The sequence below is a fragment of the Coregonus lavaretus genome (assembly GCF_964263955.1).
Source record: "Coregonus lavaretus genome assembly, chromosome: 2".
Classification (NCBI taxonomy): domain Eukaryota; kingdom Metazoa; phylum Chordata; class Actinopteri; order Salmoniformes; family Salmonidae; genus Coregonus; species Coregonus lavaretus.
The window spans coordinates 26,223,186-26,246,898 of NC_139989.1; the positions used below are offsets into that span (position 1 = coordinate 26,223,186).

Sequence of the window (23,713 nt, forward strand, 5' to 3'; positions counted from 1 at the left end):
CACATACTGTAGGCTCCAGCAGCAGAAGCAGGCTCTCTGACGACATCTCTCCGTAGGTTTCTTGACTCCCCCGACAGTGGCAAAACGTCCTTCTCCGACATAATTTGAATTGCAGTGATATATTTGGAATCTTCTATACAATTCAGTTCCACTCACTTTTTAGCTGTATACCAGTAGTCTGTTTTTTATTCCACTCACTCAATGTGATTATACAATTATTTCAACGAAACACTTGTTTTCTTTAGAAATATGAAATATGTATTAACAGTTGACCATCATGAACATGAATGTCATGTGCAACAACTGCAAATTTACAAGGGGAAGAAAAGGAAGGAAATGGGTATTATAAATAGTTAAAAAATATATTATTTTTAGTAAATTCTGCATTCAAAATGCAATTTCGATTTAGAAGAAACCCATTTAGCAGAACTGTGTTTTCCCCTTTTCATTTTCCATTGCTTACCAAAACTCACTCTCCAAATGCCATGCCTTTAAGTAGCGTAATATCTGTCCTTATTGCCGCAAATATATTTCTTGCTGCCCTGGTTATAATTCAGCTTGCCGAGGCACCAACTAATCTGTTCATACAGTATGGCACAGCAGTGTAAAATAAAGGAGTGAAAACTGTTTTCTAATATGTCTACAAAGCCCAACTCATGTACTATGTGAGTCACTACAGTATAGCCCCATTCTGGCTTTATACATGGATCATCAGAACTCATTGGGCACTTTTATTCAGCAAATATCATTGATGCATCCCACATGACACCCTATTATTCTATACACACTATTAAGGAAATAGAGTGCAGCCCATCTCTCTGACCTTACAGACACAGACAACCTATGAATAACTAAAGACTCACCACATCCAAAATGTGTTTTATGTTTTTAGAACTGGATGTGAGGAGATGGAGGCTTCTTTTCTGTTTTCAAAGTCATCTATTTTAAATGCGTGCCCACTGTGTGTCAAGTATTATTATGGTCGGGTCCAATTTCTCTCGAGGGGATTTAAGGAAGTTAAAACTCATGAAATGTAATTAATCCCTCTATCGCTCTCTTTCTTCCAGGAAACACAGAATGGTCGCCATAATCAACTCCAGTTTCTGATACAAATACAAAAGTCATCGTCCGTCCGTTTTCTACTCCAGACCCTGGCTGTTCCATGATGTAAAGGAAGCTTGCCTTGATTCTCCTCAAAGGACGGTTAGGCCATGAACCATAGAGAATCTACCATTACACGGACCAGGCCTTCCCCAGTTTGGTTTTAGTGCCACCCTCATCTGTCCATCGAAACCGCCAGCCACGTGAGGCTGCAGCGGTGGCCGGTGGTGGTGGCGGCGGCGGTGGTGGGAGGACCTTAACACGTAGCGCAAAGCACGCTGGGATATATTTACAAACACACTGAGGCACCACCATGAGGTTATCCACCACCTCCTGTCTTTGTCACGTACTGGTCTGCCTTTGCTTCCTCCAGAGGTGCTATGGGGCTAGCCATCATATCCCTGCAGACAAAGTGCCCATCGCCAAGAACCAGACCAAACTGGCCAATGGCGAGACGGAAGTGCACCACAGGCCTAAACGTGGTTGGATCTGGAACCAATTCTTTGTTTTAGAAGAACACATAGGACCGGACACTCAATATGTGGGAAAGGTATTGTATTGTTTTGTTTTGCCATACTTCACAGTACTTAATTGCTTGAATTTGGATGCTTGTAAACAACAGCTTATTTCATTCCAGGGAAACTTGATAACTTGGCTCTGGCTGTGTCTCAACTGACACCCTACTGTATGTCCTACATAGTGCACTACTTTTGACCAGAGCTCTATGGGCCCTGGACAAAAGTAGTGCACTAAATAGAGAATAGTGTGCCATTTTGAATACGGTGTGTTTTTCTGCATGGCTGTCTTGTCTATTGGAAATGCGTTGTGGCAGTTACAGATTCTATTGTTAAGGTGATATGCCTTGTTGGTATTCCGGGTGCTTTTGTCCTGTCTAATTATGTTTAAACCAAGGGTGCATCCCAAATAGCACAATTTTCCTTATATAGTGCACTACTTTTGAACAAAGCCCATAGGGCTCGTGTCAAAAATAGTGCACTATGTAGGGGTTAGGGTGGCATTGGGGTTGCACAACAAATCTCACTTGTTTTTATTTTGTTAAGAGAAGAAGACTTTCCAAGTTTTTCTCATGAAAATGTGTAATGTTTTATTCAGGATTAACTAACAAGATTCCTTGCACCGTCTGTCTAGCACTTTGGGCAAATCTAATTAGTATAATAATAAAAAATACCCATCAACATTTGTCTGTTTAAGCTAAAGACTGCCGTGGCAGAGCTACAGCTGTGTTTGTCAGATCAGGAGACATCCCGAAATCAGTCTTCTCACAAAGTCTGTATTGTTTGCTCTACGACACTCACAAGCTTCACGGGACAGACTGGTCTCAAGTCGCTGACACCGGCGTCCCTACTCCGAACAGGTCTTCTCACACAAACGTCTGTCAAGTCTGAGCGGTTTGAGCTACAAACTAAAATGACTCCACCATCGAAAGCTGAGACCCTCACGAACACTAAGGTGTTCTCTGTTTTGCTCTACAGTGACCATAAGATTCACAGGACTCGTCTGAACAACAACAACAAAAACTATCAAGAATAACAGACCACATAACTCTTATTTATATCCACTGTGACTGTGGGCCATTAGTGGCTTATACAGTACGTCTGAGCTGCATGTCATACCAGCTATGGACTCAGACTGTCACATCAGACATTATTGATGTCACAAAGACTGAGAGGCAGGCACTAGAGATGACTGGCGGTCGTAACCTTGTGCTCGGAGGGCAAGAGCAACCCAGCAGGTCTGGACTGTGGTTGCTGTGATGACTTTTCTGTTACTTACAAAATAAGCCACGGGAAACTGGTTATGTCCTCAGTTTACAGATTGCATGGCCCCCTTATCTCCTAAAATGTGGAAATGTGTTTCTCCGCTGCAGTGATAATTATTCTAGGCACTCGGGCAGAAGCTAATCCCTTCAACCACACTCAGAAAGAAAGAGAACGAGGGAGGCGGATCACTCCTCTCTCTCTGACTGCATGCGCATATGTCTGTATTTCAATACAGAGGAGGGAACATGATGTGGAATGAAAAATAAAAATAAATAAAAGCAAGAGCAGTCCAGAGAGACAACAGATAGAGGTGGAAAGAGAGTGAAAAAAACACACAACTAAACCCCTCTAATATCCTCTAAATATTATTACTCACCATCACCACTAAGTTGTTTGTTTTGATCACAGGGATGACAACCGTGTGCTACAGATGCAAGGCTATATCACATATGCCTGGGTAGTCGTGTTGACAGACCAGTAAAAAACATATCCTAATAGGTGTTATTTATTGATGAAACATGGCATTGCTAATGTTATAAAATGCATGAGTGAACTGCAAAATTCCCAAGGTGCCACCAAAACATTCTCTCAGCGTTTTCTGGGCTTCTGTCTCTATTATTGCAGCTGACTAACTGTAGTAGTACAAGGGTATTAGGGAAGAGAACATCCTGATTGAAACTGCATTGTTGTATAATGGCAGTTTTTCAGTTTGCCACTAATTCCATGAAATAATAATTACTTTCATGGATTATATTAACATGAAATACAGCTGCTGCTCATCCTTTGATGTCTCTGATTGGTTGTCTCTATCATGCTGAATAGATAATGGCCACTGTTCGTTCCATCCCTCATTCCTCTACCTTAGAGAGAGAGTTATTTGTGCGTGCCAAATCACACTTTATCCCCTTCATAGGCCCTGGTCAAAAGTAGTGCTCTAAGTAGGGAATATGGTGCCATCTTGGAAGCAGACAACATGGTGAGGAAAGCAACACAAACATAAACAGCAAAACAGCTAATCCTTCCTGTATCATAACGGGGACGTTAAAAACAAACGTACACATTATTAGAGATTAATTTGACATGCCACATTTGGATGGAGAGATGATGAAGTATCTTGATGGCAGGAGAGAAACTTGGCAACATTTAATTATGTGGCTGTGGGATTAGTGTGCCATGTCCTAATGTGGCCAGGAGACAGAATGACCCTTAATTAAGCCAAGACAGAGGAGGATTCATTATTCACATTCAAACACTATATTGTTCTCATCACTGCGCTTGGTAAAAAATTGCAGACACTAGCAAGCAGCAAAGGAAGAGAGGAAGGAGAGGTTTCCTGTGTAGGAACAGAGAGAATTGGTAATGGTGTCTTTTTGTAGGCACTAACTCTGCCATGGTTCGTTGGACAAAGACTGTGTGGAAATGTTTTGTGAATTTTGAAGCATTTATGTAACTTACAAAAGCACATAAAGTACATGAAGGCTTCATGAATGAAATTAAATCAACATTTATTGGACGCATACACGTTTAACAGATATTATTGCGGGTGTAGTGAAATGCTTATGTTCCTAGCTCCAACAGTTAGTAATATCTAACAATACACAACAATACACACAAGTCTAAAAGTAAAAGAATGGAATTAAGAAATATATAAATATTAGGACGAGAAATGTCGGAGTACGGAGTATACAGTGAGGGAAAAAAGTATTTGATCCCCTGCTGATTTTGTACGTTTGCCCACTGACAAAGACATGATCAGTCTATACTTTTAATGGTAGGTTTATTTGAACAGTGAGAGACAGAATAACAACAAAAAAATCCAGAAAAATGCATGTCAAAAATGTTCTAAATTGATTTGCATTTTAATGAGGGAAATAAGTATTTGACCCCTCTGCAAAACATGACTTAGTACTTGGTGGCAAAACCCTTTTTGGCAATCATCACAGAGGTCAGACGTTTCTTGTAGTTGGCCACCAGGATTGCACACATCTCAGGAGGGATTTTGTCCCACTCCTCTTTGTAGATCTTCTCCAAGTCATTAAGGTTTCGAGGCTGACGTTTGGCAACTCGAATCTTCAGCTCCCTCTACAGATGTTCTATGGGATTAAGGTCTGGAGAGTGGCTAGGCCACTCCAGGACCTTAATGTGCTTCTTCTTGAGCCACTCCTTTGTTGCCTTGGCCGTGTGTTTTGGGTCATTGTCATGCTGGAATACCCATCCACGACCCATTTTCAATGCCCTGGCTGAGGGAAGGAGGTTCTCACCCAAGATTTGACGTCCATCGTCCCTTTGATGCGGTGAAGTTGTCCTGTCCCCTTAGCAGAAAAAACACCCCCAAAGCATAATGTTTCCACCTCCATGCTTGACTGTGGGGATGGTGTTCTTGGGGTCATAGGCAGCATTCCTCCTCCTCCAAAAACGGCGAGTTGAGTTGATGCCAAAGAGCTCGATTTTGGTCTCATCTGACCACAACACTTTCACCCAGTTCTCCTCTGAATCATTCAGATGTTCATTGGCAAACATCAGATGGGCCTGTATATGTGCTTTCTTGAGCAGGGGGACCTTGCGGGCACTGCAGGATTTCAGTCCTTCACGGCGTAGTGTGTTATCAATTGTTTTCTTGGTGACTATGGTCTCTGCTGCCTTAAAATCATTGACAAGATCCTCCCGTGTAGTTATGGGCTGATTCCTCACCGTTCTCATGATCATTGCAACTCCACAAGGTGAGATCTTGCATGGAGCCCCAGGCCGAGGGAGATTGACAGTTATTTTGTGTTTCTTCCATTTGCGAATAATCGCACCAACTATTGTCACCTTCTCACCGAGCTGCTTGGCGATGGTCTTGTAGCCCATTCCAGCCTTGTGTAGGTCTACAATCTTGTCCCTGACATCCTTGGAGAGCTCTTTGGTCTTGGCCATGGTGGAGAGTTTGGAATCTGATTGATTGATTGCTTCTGTGTACAGGTGTCTTTTATACAGGTAACAAACTAAGATTAGGAGCACTCCCTTTAAGAGTGTGCTCCTATTCTCAACTTGTTACCTGTATAAAAGACACCTGGGAGCCGATCAAATACTTTTTTCCCTCACTGTATATACATATATAAAAATAGTGTAGACACCCCTTCAAATGAGTGGATTCGGATGTTTCAGCCACACCCATTGCTGACAGGTGCATAAAATCGAGCAGAAAGCCATGCAATCTCCATAGACAAACATTGGCAGCAGAATGGCCCGTACTGAAGAGCTCAGTTACATTCAACGTGGCACTGTCATACGATGCCACCTTTCCAACAAGTCAGTTCATCAAATTTCTGCCCTGCTAGAATTGCCCCAGTCAACTGTAAGTGCTGTTATTGTGAAGTGGAAAGGTCTAGGAGCATTAGCGGCTCAGCCGTGAAGTGGTAGGCCACACAAGCTCACAGAACGGGTCTGCCGAGTGTTGAAGCGAGTAAAAATATTTGGCCCTCAGTTGCAACACTCACTACCAAGTTCCAAAATGCCTCTGGAAGTAATGTCAGCACAATAACTCTTAGTTGCAAGCTTCATGAAATGGGTTTCCATGGCCGAGGAGCCACACACAAACCAAAGATCATCAAGCGCAATTCCAAGCGTCGGCTGGAGTGGTTAATCACCCTTCACCATCTGGCAGTCTGACGGACGAATCTGGGATGCCAGGAGAATGCTACCTGCCCCAATGCATAGTGCCAACTGTAAAGTTTAGTGGAGGAAGAATAATGGTCTGGGGCGGTTTTTCATGGTTCGGGCTAGGCCCCTTAGTTCCAGTGAAGGAAAATCTTAATGCTACAGCATACAATGATATTTTAGACAATTATGTGCTTCCAACTTTGTGGCAGCAGTTTGGGGAAGACCCTTTCCTGTTTTAGCATGACAATGCCCCTGTGCACAAAGCGAGGTCCATACAGAAATGGTTTGTCGAGATCGGTGTGGAAGAATTTGACTGGCCTGCACAGAGCCCCGACTTTGAGCCAGGCCTAATCGCCCAACATCAGTGCGCGACCTCACTAATGCTCTTGTGGCTGAATGGAAGCAAGTCCACGCAGCAATGTTCCAATATCAAGTGGAAAGCCTTCCCAGAAGAGTGGAGGCTGTTATGGCAGCAATGGGGGGACCAACTCCATATTAATGCCCATGATTTTGGAATGAGATGTTCGATGAGCAGGTGTCCACATACTTTTAGTCATTTAGTGTATACAGATGAAGTCGGAAGTTTACATACACTTAGGTTGGAGTCATTAAAACTTGTTTTTCAACCACTCCACAAATGTCTTGTTAACAAACTATAGTTTTGGCAAGTCGGTTAGGACATATACTTTGTGCATGACACAAGTAATTTTTCCAACGATTGTTTACAGACAGATTATTTCACTTATAATTCACTGTATCACAATTCCAGTGGGTCAGAAGTTTACATACACTAAGTTGACTGTGCCTTTAAACAGCTTGGAAAATTCCAGAAAATGATGTCATGGCTTTAGAAGCTTCTGATAGGCTAATTGACATCATTTGAGTCAATTGGAGGTGTACCTGTGGATGTATTTCAAGGCCTACCTTCAAACTCAGTGGCTCTTTGCTTGACATCATTGGAAAATCAAAAGAAATCAGCTAAGACCTCAGAAAATAATTGATAGACCTTCACCAGCCTGGTTCGTCCTTGGGAGCAATTTCCAAACGCCTGAAGGTACCACGTTCATCTGTACAAACAATAGTATGCAAGTATAAACACCATGGGACCACGCAGTCATCATACTGCTCAGGAAGGAGACACGTTCTGTCTCCTAGAGATGAACGTACTTTGGTGCGAAAAGTGCAAATCAATCCCAGAAGAACAGCAAAGGACCTTGTGAAGATGCTGGAGGAAACAGGTACAAAAGTATCTATATCCACAGTAAAACGAGTCCTGTATCGACATAACCTGAAAGGCCGCTCAGCAAGCAAGAAGCCACTGCTCCAAAACCGCCATAAAAAGCCAGACTACGGTTTGCAACTGCACATGGGGACAAAGATAGTACTTTTTGGAGAAATGTCCTCTGGTCTGATGAAACAAAAATAGAACTGTTTGGCCATAATGACCATCATTACGTGTGGAGGAAAAATGGGGGCCCATGCAAGCCGAAGAACACCATCTCAACCGTGAAAAACGGGGGTGATAGCATCATGCTGTGGGGGTGCTTTGCTGCAGGAGTGACTGGTGTAATTCAAAAAATAGATGGCATCATGAGGAAGGAAAAATACGTGGAGATATTGAAGTAACATCTCAAGACATCAGTCAGGAAGTTAAAGCTTGGTCGCAAATGGGTCTTCCAAATGGACAATGACCCCAATCATACTTCCAAAGTTGTGGCAAAATGGCTTACGGACAACAAAGTCAAGGTATTGGAGTGGCCATCACAAAGCCCTGACCTCAATCCTATTGAAAATATGTGGGCAGAACTGAAAAAGTGAGTGCGAGCAAGGAGGCCTACAAACCTGACTCAGTTACACCAGCTCTGTCAGGAGGAATGGGCCAAAATTCACCCAACTTATTGTGGGAAGCTTGTGGAAGGCTACCCGAATCCTTTGACCCAAGTTAAACAATTTAATGGCAATGCTACCAAATACTAATTGTAAACTTCTGACCCACTGGGAATGTGATGAAAGAAATAAAAGCTTAAATAAATAATTCTCTCTACTATTATTCTGACATTTCACATTCTTAAAATAAAGTGGTGATCCTAACTGACCTAAAACAGGGAATTTTTACTAGGATTAACTGTCAGGAATTGTGAAAAACTGAGTTTAAGTGTATTTGGCTAAGGTGTATGTAAACTTCCGACTTCAACTGTACATATTAGCAGTCAACAGTTTGGACACACCAACTCATTCAAGGGTTTTTTCTTTATTTTGCTATTTTCTACATTTTAGAATAATATTGAAGATATCAGAACTATGAAATAACACATAAGGAATCATGTAGTAACCAAAAAAGTGTTAAACAAATCAAAATATATGTTATACTTGAGATTCTTCAAATTAGCCACCCTTTGCCTTGATGACAGATTCATGAGGAATGCTTTTCCAACAGTCTTGAAGGAGTTCCCACATATGCTGAGCACTTGTTGGCTGTTTTTTCTTCACTCTGCAGTCCAAATCATCCCAAACCATCTCAAATAGGTTGAGGTTGGGTGATTGTGGAGGCCAGGTCATCTGATGCAGCACTCCATCACTCTACTTGGTCAAGTATCCCTTACACAGCCTGAAAAACAAATTACAGTCCCACTAAGCGCAAATCAGATGGGATGGCGTATCGCTGCAGAATGCTGTTGTATCCATGCTGGTTAAGGGTGCCTTGAATTCTAAATAAATCACAGACAGTGTCACCAGCAAAGCACCCCCACACCATCACACCTCCTCCTCCATGCTTCACAGTAGGAACCACATATGCGGAGATCATCCATTCACCTACTCTGCGGACACAGCGGTTGGAACCAAAAATCTCAAATTTGGACTCATCAGACCAAAGGACAAATTTCCACCGGTCTAATGTCCATTGCTCGTGTTTCTTGGCCCAAGCAAGTCTCTTCTTCTTATTGGTGTCCTTTAGTAGTTGTTTCTTTGCAGCAATTCAACCATGAAGGCATGATTCACGCAGTCTCCTCTGAACATTTGATGTTGAGATGTGTCTGTTACTTGAACTCTGTGAAGCTTTTATTTCGGCTGCAATCTGAGGTGCAGTTAACTCTAATGAACTTATCCTCTGCAACAGAGGTAACTCTGGGTCTTCCATTCCTGTGGCGGTCCTCTTGAGAGCCAGTTATATCATAGCGCTTGATGGTTTTTGCAAATGCACTTGAAGAAACGTTCAAAGTTCTTGAAATTTTCCAGATTGACTGACCTTCATGTCTTTAAGTAATGATGGACTGTCGTTTCCCTTTGCTTGTTTGAGCTGTTCTTGCCATAATATGGACTTGGTATTTTACCAAATAGGGCTATGTTCTGTATGCCTCCCCTACCTTGTCACAACACAACTGATTGCCTCAAACGCATTAAGAAAGAAAGAAATTCCACAAATTAACTTTTAACAAGGCACACCTGTTAATTGAAAATGTAAGTTGGTTGAGAGAATGCCAAGAGTTTGCAAAGCTGTCATCAAGGCAAAGGGTGGCTACTTTTAAGAATCTCATATACAAAATATATTTTGATTTGTTTAACACTTTATTTGGTTACTACATGATTACATATATGTTATTTCATAGTTTTGATGTCTTCACTATTATTCTACAATATAGAAAATAGTAAAAAATAAAGAAAAACCCTTGAATGAGTAGCTGTGTCCAAACTTTTGACCGGTGGTGTATGTAAATTAGATATTTCTGTATTTCAATTTCAATTTGCTAACATTTCTAAAAACATGTTTTCACTTTGTCAGTATGGGGTATTGTGTGAGATGGGTGAGAAAAAAAAATATATATATATTTTATCCATTTTGAATGCAGGCTGTAACACAACAAAATATGGAATATGTCAAGGAGTATGAATACTTCCTGAATGCACTATAATGTCAAAATAGTTGGTTGCACTAGTGATTTGATGTGTTGCACTTACTCTACAGATATGATTTGAAACTGGCTCTCATGCGGACTGAGAATATCAAGAGTGTGTAAAGCTATCATCAAGGCAAAGGGTGGCTATTTGAAGAAACTCAAATGTAAAATATATTTAGATTTGTTTCAAAATAAATTGGTTACTACATGATTCCATAAGTGTTATTTCATAGTTTTAATGTCTTCACTATTATTCTATAATGTAGAAAATAGTAAAAAAAAAAAAAAAAACTTCTATCAACCCTGTTCTAAAACGTTTGACCATAGTGTAAGTATTCACACCCCTCAGTCAATACTTTGTAGAAGCAGCTTTGGCTGCAATTACAGCTGTGAGTCTTTTTGAGTATGTCGCTAACAGCTTTGCACACCTGAATTGTACAATATTTGCCCATTATTGTTTTTTTAATCATTCAAGTTCTGTCAAGTTGATTGTTGATCATTGCTAGACAGCCATTTTCAAGTCTTGCCATAGAATTTCAATCTTCTTTAAGTCAAAACTCTAACTAGGCCAATTGGGAATATTCAATGTAATCTTGGTAAGGAACTCCAGTGTAGATTTGGCCTTGTGTTTTAGGTTATTGTCCTGCTGAAAGGTGAATTCGTCTCCGAGTGTCTGTTGGAAAGCAGACTAAAGCAGGTTTTCCTCTAGTCAGGATCGAGGGAAAGATGAACGGAGCAATGTACAGAGAGATCCTTGATGAAAACCTGCTCCAGAGCACTCAGGACCTTTAGACTGGGGCAAAGGTTCACCTTCCAACAGGACAAGGACCCTAAGCACACAGCCTAGACAATGCTGGAGTGGCTTTGGGACAAGTCTATGAATGTCCTTGAGTGGTCCAGCCAGAGCCCGGACATGAACCCGATCAAACATCTCTGGAGAGGCCTGAAAATAGCTGTGCAGCGACGCTCCCCATCCAACCTGACAGAGCTTGAGAAGAACTGCAGAGTAGAATGGGAGAAACACCCCAAATACAGGTGTGCCAAGCTTGTAGCGTCATACCCAAGAAGACTCGAGACTGTAATCTCTGCTAAAGACGCTTCAACAAAGTACTGAGTAAAGGGTCTGAATAATTATGTAAATGTAATATTTCTGTTTTTTCTTTTTTTGGTCATTTTCAAAACGTTCTAAAAACCAGTTTTTGCTTTGTCATTATGGGGTATTGTTTGTAGATTGATTAGATGTTTTTTTTATTTTTTAATCCATTTTAGAATAAGGCTACAGATCTGGGACACCCATGAGGTGGCAATTGGCCCAGCGTCGTCCGGGTTACGGGAGAGTTTGGCCGGCCGGGATGTCTTTGTCCCATCTTTCTCTAGGGACTCCTTATGGCAGGCCTGGCGCATGCACGCTGATTTCGGTCGCCAGCTATACAGTGTTTCCTCCGACACATTGGTGCGTCTGACTTCTGGGTTAAGCGAGCAGTGTGTCAAGAAGCAGTGTGGCTTGGCGGGGTCGTGTTTCGGAGGACGCATGGCTCTCGACCTTCGCCACTCCCGAGTCCGTATGGGAGTTGAAGCGATGGGACAAGACTGTAACTACATTTTAACACTTTAAAAAACAAACATTTTTTGTCATTTAGCAGACGCTCTTATCCAGAGCGACTTACAGTTAGTGAGTGCATACATTATTTTTTTATGGTCATACTGGCCCCCCGTGGGAATCGAACCCACAACACCGCCCCATGGGTCTCCCGGTCGCGGCCGGCTACGACAGAGCCTGTTGGGTATCACGAAATTAGGGAGAAAAAGGGGAAAAAGTATATGTATATATGTGTGTTATATTATTTTCTTTTATTTGTAAAAAAAAAAAAATTGGGGGGGTATGTCAGCTTTAATATTGCAGATGGATTGCAACTTCCATCAATGTAATTGTCTGCATCACTTCCAATCCCCCATATGTGTTTTTCTCGCAAATCTATATATACAGTTGAAGTCGGAAGTTTACATACACTTAGGTTGGAGTCATTAAAACTCGTTTTTCAACCACTCCACAAATGTCCTATTAACAGACTATAGTTTTGACAAGTCGGTTAGGACATCTACTTTGTGCATGACATAAGTAATTTTTCAAACAATTGTTTACAGACAGATTATTTCACTTATAATTCACTGTATCACAATTCCAGTGGGTCAGAAGTTTACATACACTAAGTTGACTGTGCCTTTAAACAGCTTGGAAAATTCCAGAAAATGATGTCATGGCTTTAGAAGCTTCTGATAGGCTAATTGACATCATTTGAGTCAATTGGAGGTGTACCTGTGGATGTATTTCAAGGCCTACCTTCAAACTCAGTGCCTCTTTGCTTGACATCATGGGAAAATCAAAAGAAATCAGCCAAGACCTGAGAAAAACAATTGTACACCTCCACAAGCCTGGTTCATTCTTGGGAGCAATTTCCAAACGCCTGAAGGTACCACGTTCATCTGTACAAACAATAGTATGCAAGAATAAACACCATGGGACCACGCAGCCATCATACCGCTCAGGAAGGAGACGCGTTCTGTCTCCTAGAGATGAACGTACTTTGGTGCGAAAAGTGCAAATCAATCCCAGAACAACAGCAAAGGACCTTGTGTAGATACTGGAGGAAAGAGGTACAAAAGTATCTATATCCACAGTAAAACAAGTCCTATATCGACATAACCTGAAAGGCCGCTCAGCAAGGAAGAAGCCACTGCTCCAAAACCGCCATAAAAAAGCCAGACTACGGTTTACAACTTCAAATCGGGACAAATATCGTACTTTTTGGAGAAATGTCCTCTGGTCTGATGAAACAAAAATAGAACTGTTTGGCCATAATGACCATCGTTATGTTGATGTCGGAAGTTTACATACACCTTAGCCAAATACATTTAAACTCAGTTTTTCACAATTCCTGACATTTAATCCTAGTAAAAATTCCCTGTCTTAGGTCAGTTAGGATCACCACTTTATTTTAAGAATGTGAAATGTCAGAATAATAGTAGAGAGAATTATTTATTTAAGCTTTTATTTCTTTCATCACATTCCCAGTGGGTCAGAAGTTTACAATTAGTATTTGGTAGCATTGCCATTAAATTGTTTAACTAGGGTCAAACGTTTCGGGTAGCCTTCCACAAGCTTCCCACAATAAGTTGGGTGAATTTTGGCCCATTCCTCCTGACAGAGCTGGTGTAACTGAGTCAGGTTTGTAGGCCTCCTTGCTCGCACAATTTTTTTCAGTTCTGCCCACATATTTTCTATAGGATTGAGGTCAGCGCTTTGTGATGTCCACTCCAATACCTTGACTTTGTTGTACTTAAGCCATTTTGCCACAACTTTAGAAGTATGCTTGGGGTCATTGTCCATTTGGAAGACCCATTTGTGACCAAGCTTTAACTTCCTGACTGATATCTTGAGATGTTGCTTCAATATCTCCACGTAATTTCCGCACCAGACAGGGCTTAGACTCTTATGGGTTAAAAATAACAGCAAAGAAAGTTAGCACGTCCGTTAGGAAATGCCTTTGTCACACCAGCTGGATAAGGGCATTTCTGTGCTATGCCAGAAATATTCTAAATGGGGAGATGGGAAACTCAATTTGTTTCGTATTGTTGTATTCCTCTTTCTTTTACAAACCTCATGATGTGACTATGAGACGTGGCTGTATCTAGGGGGATTTTTATTTAGCTGAGCCTGCTAGCTAGCTACATTTTATTAGCTAGCTAGTGGTTGCTTTGAAGTCACCTAAATTATTTAAAATAAACATTGAGGTAGCTATGTAATTTTAACTCAACACTTAAAAAATTGATTAAATGAATTTAAATTACAATAAATATAGGTTAACTTACTAGTTTTCCACTGTCCAGTGGCACCACAAGTGGGCATTTGATTTGCAAACGCATCACTGCGCTACAGAAACATTGCTATCCAAACAACAGTGCAGGGCATGCACACTGATTTAAAGGGCAACTAAACAAAAACATTTAAGTTTCTTAGACATTTCCCAGAACTCAAAAGTCGTCCCCTGATGTGGTTTAAGCATTGTTGTGAACACAGAACATGTAATTTTGTTGTTCTTCTATTAAAGAAGTTAGAAAAAAATGGGGGAAAACAAAAAAAATCAGAATTAGGCAACACATTTTAAGAAATGTTAAAAGGCCTGCCAAAAAAAAATGTATGTGCATGACTGCACTTTGGAGTGTGTGTCATCCTTCAGCACAGCATTTTGGGGAAAGTTGAAGTCAGGTCCAATATTGACTATGACCCAAGAGGGAAAGAGGTTGCGCCATCCTATAAATGTTTTAGAGTAATATTATATAATATATACAATTTAGCAGACACTTTTATCCAAAGCGACTTACAGTCATGCGTGCATAAATGTTTATGCATGGATGGTTTCGGTTAATCGAACCCACTATCCTGGCATTGCAATGCTCTACCAAGATGCATGACAAGGTTATAAATGCTTTGTGAAGCCTCAATTTAATATGATTTATAAAGCCTTTATTAAGCGATGCTAATGCCATCCTTTATAAAGCACAGGTTTATGTCATATTTGACAGTGGGTTACGTCACATTTTACATTGGTGGTTATTTCACACAGTTATGCCACATTTATGAACCCTTTATAGAGCATGACATATGGTTATAGATGATTTGTGAAATATTTATGTAGTGTTCATGAAACCTTTATGAAGGCTTTATGAAGCCTTTATAAGCTGCACGTCATTTAAAGCGGGACTGAATAGTCCATAATGGCACATAATACTACCCAATTGGTGATTAGCTAAATACGTACTTGTGGCCGACTCTTTGTGATTCAGGCCATGTCAAGGCAAATGACTTAACTACCTACTACAGTAGTTTGAAAGATGTTGTAAATGTCTTTTGACAGATTGGGTGCTTAGAACCAGACTAAGAGGAATCCACCCCCTCTTGTGTGTCTTATTCTATGGTCATTTGCAGAGCAAAATGCCAACCTCTACAAAAAGGTGTCTAAATGTTTTATTCATACTGCTATAAATGGATTGTGCTGTGACAGAATCAGGCAACTGTCTTATATTTAATGGTACAACAGTGGAAAAAGTGAAGTAAGGGTTTTAGTTAAATTGCTTTTTTCCCTCCATGCTTTGCAAAGAAAAAGCTGAGCTCGGCACTTGCTGGGTTCTGAATGCTCATTACCCATTGAGTGGTAATTTAGAACAGAATAAAATACACTGTCACAGCTCGTGTCATTCCCTGTTTGTAATACAGAAAAGAGGCAGCCCTACAAGATTTGTTCCTTGCAAAACCCTAAACCCAGTTACAGTAATGTTAGAGCTAGTTATCAATGTAATGCGTGCACTCAGAGGTTTACTGTAGACCGTTTCCCAAATCCCTGGAAAACTACCTGAATAATAAACGTGTGTGTGTTTGTGTGTGTGTGTGAGACAGAAAGAGTTCAAGCTTAAGATCGAGAGAGAGCTAGAGAGAGAGCGAGATGGTGAGAGATGTATTGATTTTTCTCACCTTTTCTCCGAGGCCATTTGGATTAGTACACCTCCAGTCGGTCTGGGGCTCCTGTCCCGTCTATGATCAGGTCAGATCAGAAACCTTCTAGAACACTCTGTGTGCATCCCAAATGGAACTCTATTCCTTATCTACACTCTTAGAAAAAAGGGTTTCAAAAGGGTTCTTTGTAAGGCAAAGGGTTCTACCTAGAACCTTTAACATCCTAAGAACAGTTTTTGGAAGAAAGGTTATTTGATGATCGTTAGATTATTTGGAAGGCAAGTAGGGTTCTACATAGCTCTTCTGAATCTGAATAAGCTTTTGTATTGTATTTTTTTAATTTTAATTTTAAATAGTCCCTGAGCATTGGTGTTTACCTCACTGTTCACTCAAACTCCTGATGTTAAAGTTGAATCTGATACGTTTCAAAATATAGGTGTGAGAATGTTTTAAATTGTACTTATATGGGAATATATATCTGGTATTTCCTTAATAATTTTACATACAGTACTGACATGGTTGATATCTTTGCCATAATTTATGTATTTCAAATTAGTATTATCTTTGATTTATTGAGTAGACAGTAGGAGCATACAATGGAGTATGAGTGAACCAACAAGGCCTTAGTATGGTACACAGCAAATTGGCCAGTTTAACCTAGTCTTCATTTTTCAGTGTAACATTTCTAGTGTTGATTAAGGAGTTAAATTAAAACTCAGTGGTGTAAAAGAACCCCAGAGTTGAGTGTGATAGTGTCATTTTTACTGTGTAGAGTAAAACACTCAAAACCATGCCCATTATTGTCATATTTCCCAGCATGCTCTATTGCAGGTTCATGCTCTCACAGACCTGTTAGTTTTTCTTTAAGAAGCCCTCCTGTTCTCCACTCATTACCTGTATTAACTGCACCTGTTTGACCTCATTACCTGAATAAAAGACACCTGTCCACACACTCAATCAAACAGACTCCAACCTCTCCACAATGGCCAAGACCAGAGAGCTGTGTAAGGACATCAGGGATAAAATTGTAGACCTGCACAAGGCTGGGATGGGCTACAGGACAATAGGCAAGCAGCTTGGTGAGAAGGCAACAACTGTTGGCGCAATTATTAGAAAATGGAAGAAGTTCAAGATGACGGTCAATCACCCTTGGTCTGGGGCTCCATGCAAGATCTCACCTCGTGGGGCATCAATGATCATGAGGAAGATGAGGGATCAGCCCAGAACTACACGGCAGGACCTGGTCAATGACCTGAAGAGAGCTGGGACCACAGTCTCAAAGAAAACCATTAGTAACACACTACGCCGTCATGGATTAAAATCCTGCAGCGCACGCAAGGTCCCCCTGCTCAAGCCAGCGCATGTCCAGGCCCGTCTGAAGTTTGTCAGTGACCATCTGGATGATCCAGAGGAGGAATGGGAGACGGTCTTGTGGTCTGATGAGACAAAAGTAGAGCTTTTTGGTCTAAACTCCACTCGCCGTGTTTGGAGGAAGAAGAAGGATGAGTACAACCCCAAGAACACCATCCCAACCGTGAAGCATGGAGGTGGAAATATCATTCTTTGGGGATGCTTTTCTGCAAAGGGGACAGGACGACTGCGCCGTATTGAGGGGAGGATGGATGGGGCCATGTATCGCAAGATCTTGGCCAACAACCTCCTTCCCTCAGTAAGAGCATTGAAGATGTGTCGTGGCTGGGTCTTCCAGCATGACAACGACCCGAAACACACAGCCAGGGCAACTAAGGCTGGCTCCATAAGAAGCATCTCAAGGTCCTGGAGTGGCCTAGCCAGTCTCCAGACCTGAACCCAATAGAAAATCTTTGGAGGGAGCTGAAAGTCCGTATTGCCCAGCGACAGCCCCGAAACCTGAAGGATCTGGAGAAGGTCTGTATGGAGGAGTGGGCCAAAATCCCTGCTGCAGTGTGTGCAAACCTGGTCAAGACCTACAGGAAACGTATGATCTCTGTAATTGCAGACAAAGGTTTCTGTACCAAATATTAAGTTCTGCTTTTCTGATGTATCAAATACTTATGTCATGCAATAAAATGCAAATTAATTACTTAAAAATCATACAATGTGATTTTCTGGATTTTTGTTTTAGATTCCGTCTCTCACAGTAGAAGTGTACCTATGATAAAAATTACAGACCTCTACATGCTTTGTAAATAGGAAAACCTGCAAAATCGGCAGTGTATCAAATACTTGTTCTCCCCACTGTATATACTGAACAAAACTATAAATGCAACATGTAAAGTATTGGTCCCATGTTTCAGGAGCTGACATTTTCCATACGCACAAAAAGCTTATTTCTCTAAAATGTTGTGCATTTCTCCTTTGCCAAGATAATCCATCCACCTGACAGGTGTGGCATATCAAGAAGGTGATTAAACAGCATGATCATTACACAGGTGCACCTTGTGCTGGGGACAATAAAAGGCCACTCTAAAATGTGCAGTTTTGTCACACAACACAATGCCACAGATGTCTCAAGTTTTGAGGGACCGTGCAATTGGCATGCTGACTGCAGGAATGTCCACCAGAGCTGTTGCCAGAGAAATGAATGCTCATTTCTCTACCATAAGCTGCCTCCAACGTCGTTTTAGAGAATTTGGCAGTGAGGCCAACCTGCCTCACAACCGCAGACCACGTGTAACCATGCCAGCCTAGGACCTCCACATCCGGCTTCTTCACCTGCGGGAGCGTCTGAGACCAGTCACCCGGACAGCTGATGAAACTGAGGAGTATTTATGTCTGTAATAAAGCTCTTTTGTGGGGAAAAACGTATTTCTGATTAGCTGGGCCTGGCTCCCAAGTGGGTGGGCCTGGCTCTCAAGTGGGTGGACCTATGCCCTCCCAGGCCCACCCATGGCTGTGCCCCTGCCCAGTCATGTGAAATCCATAGATTAGGGCCTAATTTATTTATTTCAATTGACTGATTTCCGTATATGAACTGTAACTCAGTAAAATTGTTTAAATTGTTGCATGTTGCGTTTATATTTTTGTTCAGTATATTTTGCAAGTGTAGCCTAGACCGCTGCCAAAGTGATAGCCTAGCTCTGAAAATCAGCTCCAAAAGTGTGACTGTGAACATCAATTAAAAAACTATTACATTAAGCACAAGTTGAAAACCACATTTCTACAAACACTTCATTGGTATTTTCCTTGTTGTGTATCTGTTAGTCTGACTGACCTTTGATTTCAGCAAAGCTAATCACGTTAGTGCCACACAGACACATCTGATTTACAATTTACGCCTACACTCCACTGATTGTGAGCCACAGAGCGAACAGTAGTTACAGCCGAATCTTGATATTTTCTTAGTGGATCTGCCAGTGTTTTCATTATTTTTGTATCATTAAACCGCAAAACTAAAAAGTAAGAAATCTAAATTGCATCTGTGAGTATAGCCAACCGAACCAAAGCCATTAAATTAGTGTAATGACTGATTCCCAATCCCAGCCTTCTAATAATCTTTTTACTGTACATCAAGAAGTCAACTATACCGCTGGGAGACGAGATTACCGTCTGCTGAGCGGCCTGGGTTTCATTTTATTTCCCCAGCAGCAGCTGAAGTCAAAATAGAGGACAGCCATTAGGGCGGATCACAGTTGATGTGCATCAACGACGGACGACACATCTTTATCACGCGCCCATCGTAATCTCCCAATGCATGGTCATTAGCTGCGTGCTCCATCATCACCAAGGTGCCCAAGACTGTGACTGTTACAAATCAATCGTCGAGAGAGTGCTATAAGGATTTGATTAGGGAAGCATAGCCGAAAAACTGTGATTATCAGACAATCAAACACACCCACATAAAACAGTGATTAAGTCCTCTTGAGCAAAGAATCAGGGCTGAGATTTTATCAAAAAACGTACCCTCCTCGCTAATTGCAAATATGAGGCCTGGAACTGATGAGCCAACCCCCTTTTCTCAGACCGCCTCCCCTACTTCCCTAAGAGAGAGAGAGCGCTCCCCCCTACACACACATCTTGAACTACTCCAACTCCCCATCAGCATGTTTTCAGAAGCTAACTCTTAGATCAATCTAGCCATGAGCTTCCTAGCAAGACAGTTGATACCAACATGTGTTTGTTTCCTGCTGAGCAACACAGCTGGCAAATCTGACAGCATTTAAATCATCATGGTCAACTACAAACACTCCAAGGCACATACAGACAAAAGACAACAAACTAATCAGTTGAGATAATCACACATCCCAACAACTACCCACTGGGCACAAACTGGTTGAATCAACATTGTTTCAACGTAATTTGTCAACGTATTGTGATGTGGAATTTATGTGGAAAATACCTTGGATTTGAAAAAAGTAATCAACTGTTGTATTGAGGGTGAAATTTAAACCACAGGATTATGTCATCATGGTAACCAAATTTCAACATAGACAAACCTTGTATAAAATATATTGAATTTGTACCTTTTAAAACAACTTCAGATCTTCTACAATATATCCACTTCAGAAAAAAAATAACAATAGGCTGGGCAGCATCTCCTACTGGATAATTTATATATCTACAGCTACCCTTTGGTCTCCCATCCAGGATTGTAACCCAGCCCACACTGCGTAAAATAGCCTGTTTCCGAGTGATTAGATGTGTGTCCAAATGTCTTTAATCATGACAAGTAAAAGCCAAGTTTTGACAAGTAACAATGCAAACAGATGTCAACAGTCATGAGTTTGGAATTTCTGTGAATTTCACCAGTCTGAGTAATCAGCTCTGGAAGGACATGGATCTTCTGACATGCTAATAACTCTTAACACCTTGGCCATTGTCCTCATTCGTCCTGATCAGTTCAGCAGCCATCTTCTCCAAACCTGTGCATAGTAGCCTTTCGAATTAGATCATATATTTTAAAAACGTCTTAATATGAAAGATAGACTATTAAGGTATTGGAATCTATATTCATACAACCATTGTCATTTAATCATTTCAAGATCCAATGTAAAATCAAACTTCAACTCAAACATAATTTTTTCCCCCAAGTTTATTGTCACACTTAAAAGTAAAATGATAAAATGAAAGATAAAAAGCTAACAAAAGCCAATAAAAGACATGAATCAAAGAACATAAAACAAAGGATGTCAAAAATAACAATAAAGTTGGCTTTATTAGGCCAAGCTAAAAAGGCAGACTGTCAAATTGTATTTACTGTAAACACCTCAAGAAGTTTCACAGTACAATGCAAAGTTCCATATCAAAAAACTGATACAAATAGACTTTATAAAATATACACAAACAACGATGAATAATCAGGCGTTTTTTACTGCTAACATTTAAGAAATAAACAGTTGGTTTACTCTCAAACCTCCAAGGCCCTTTGATTTCTTATAATTTCACCTCCAAGTAGCCTAATGCCTAAAAGGCAGCCCTGCTTGACACTGGTACTACCACAGTTACTGTCTCTGTAATCCTTGCAAACTGCACGTTATACCGGCAATATGCATTGCACTCCATAAACCTCTGAACTGGAATAAACTGTGCCTCTGATACAGATTCCAATGCCTTGCCCCAAATCTCTACAGGGGGCTTGAAATGATATTGATTTGGGTGTTTCTGGAAACAATTTACACGAGCTATGACATGAAAAATGCATGTGTATTCATGTGCTGGACCAACAAGCACATCGCAAGAGAACAACTGTGTTACTATGCCTGGTGTTAGCTCTGCATCTGGTTGAATGTGTGGTAAGTCCATCTGTCTGTCAGTGGCAAACTACTTTGCCAGTACACATGATGAACGAAAGCTTCTACTCTGATCGGTGCTTATAACCTCTCCAAGCATGTCTACCTTATCATGTTGTTCTGTCAGCTGTACAATGGTGATCTCCTTGTTTGGATATATTCATTTGAAGACACTCTACAGATCCTTCCTATCTTCACTTGCTATAAAATAAAATAAAAACAGCTGTTTAGGGGGCAGACAAATACTTTCTGAACACAAATTCAAAACTGGTCAGATCCTTATTTTCACTCTGATCAAGTACTTGGTACCATCAGGACCTACATGTCTGTAATCTCTCTCATGACCCCCCTGCAAACAAATGTCTCATATCATCAGTCAGTTGGCCAAACCATGCTCTTTACCTCTCGGGCAGTTAAAACCTTTCTCATTAACTGAACAGAGATGCTGTGATTTTGTTGTTGTTGTTTACCTATGAAACCATTTGCTCGCTCAAACAGAAAGCACCAGAAACCCTATCCTGGACCATAGTCCAAAACACATTTCCCTCAAGTGGCAATGGAGGTGCATATTTGGTGTGCAATGCTGTTTTCCATACAACCTTGCAAAGCTCTCACAGAACGGTTGTAAGTGGCGATGAGCCTCTCCATCCCAATTAATTTTGATACAGCTTGTACAGCCCTGCTTAGCTATGATATTTGTCACTGAGTATTACCAATGTGTTATCGTGAGAATGATTGTTGAGCGATCTCCACTTAAAAACTAGAATAGATTCACTGTTGATATCGAAGTCATTCCATATGGTAGGTTTAACAGAACAAATTAAATGTGACCATACTTGATCACTCATATATCAATGATGCTATTTAGGTCTATATAGTATTTGCAAGTTATCAACAGATATTGTTTCAATTCAACGCAGACGTAAAAACATATATATATATATATATATATATATATATATATATATATATATATATATATATATATATAATAATAGACAATAATAACTGTCAACGCAAACAAACATCAATATTTGAAGGATATGTATATTCTGCTGGATAGTTCCTTCTGTGCCACTGACTTAGTTTGGCTTTAATTACAGTTTGTCTACAAATTAATTATTGATATGTTGGATTCAAGTCTCCATCTCAACCAAACATCTAAGTTAAAGAATAGGACTAAATCAAATCAACAGTACATTTAAAGTTTGATTTGATTTAGTCCTATTCTTTAAATTAGATTTTTGGTTGAGATGGAGACGTGAATCCAACATATCAATTATCAATTTGTAGACAAACTGGAATAATTAAAGCCAGAGTAAGTTAGTGGCACAGATGGAACTATCTGTGGAGATATTCACGATTGCTGCAATAGTCTGTGCAGAATCTCGAACGGCATTGACGACTTGCATCATGTACTAATCTCAACCGCAATCCAGGTTATTTGGTTCTGCTATTAGATGAAGCACAGTGATAACACATTAATCAGTTGTATAAATAAACAAAGTATCTGACATTGTATTGTCATTTGAACTTTGCTGGGCTTTTAAATGGTTGAAAGCGCAGTGATAGGTATTTGGGTGATAACTAAACAAAAAATCTGACATTGTTTTTCCACTGGAATTTGGTTGTGCTTTTAGATGGTTGAAAGCATAGTGATAAAACATACAAAATTCAACTAACTTTTGGCTCTCTTTTTGAGTGGGTGAATATAGGTTGTTATCTCATTGATCAACGTCTCAACCAAATATTACCCAATTATCTACGTGGAAATGATTTGGTGTGCCCAGTGGGTAGACATGAATGCTAATGTATGACTGCATCCCAAATAGCATCCGTTGCCCTATGTAGTCCACTACTTTTAACAAGGGCCCATAGGGCATTTTGGACACAGCTTTATCAAATAACAGCATGTAAAATCAGGGTTTTATCTCGCTGTACCCTGTTGTACTCCTGGACAAATTGTGAAATCTGTCTAGGGTTTATCTATCTAGACTTTGTTTCTGTGTACCCCTGCTTTTTCTGGCTGTACCGCTGGCCATATGAAAAAATCTATCTCAACTTTGTCTATCT

The 23,713-nt window shown here is 40.6% G+C and overlaps 1 protein-coding gene across 1 annotated transcript in view; it reads left to right on the forward strand.

The window, feature by feature from the left end:
- Positions 1-1,414: 1,414 nt before the first annotated feature.
- Positions 1,415-23,713, forward strand: part of LOC311147635 (cadherin-18-like) — a gene marked incomplete at both ends in the record, with an annotated part of 124,889 nt that continues 102,590 nt past the window's right edge. Inside the window, 1 exon segment of the mRNA XM_084184366.1 lies at positions 1,415-1,651. Within this exon segment, the coding sequence (XP_084040492.1) occupies positions 1,415-1,651 (237 nt within the window).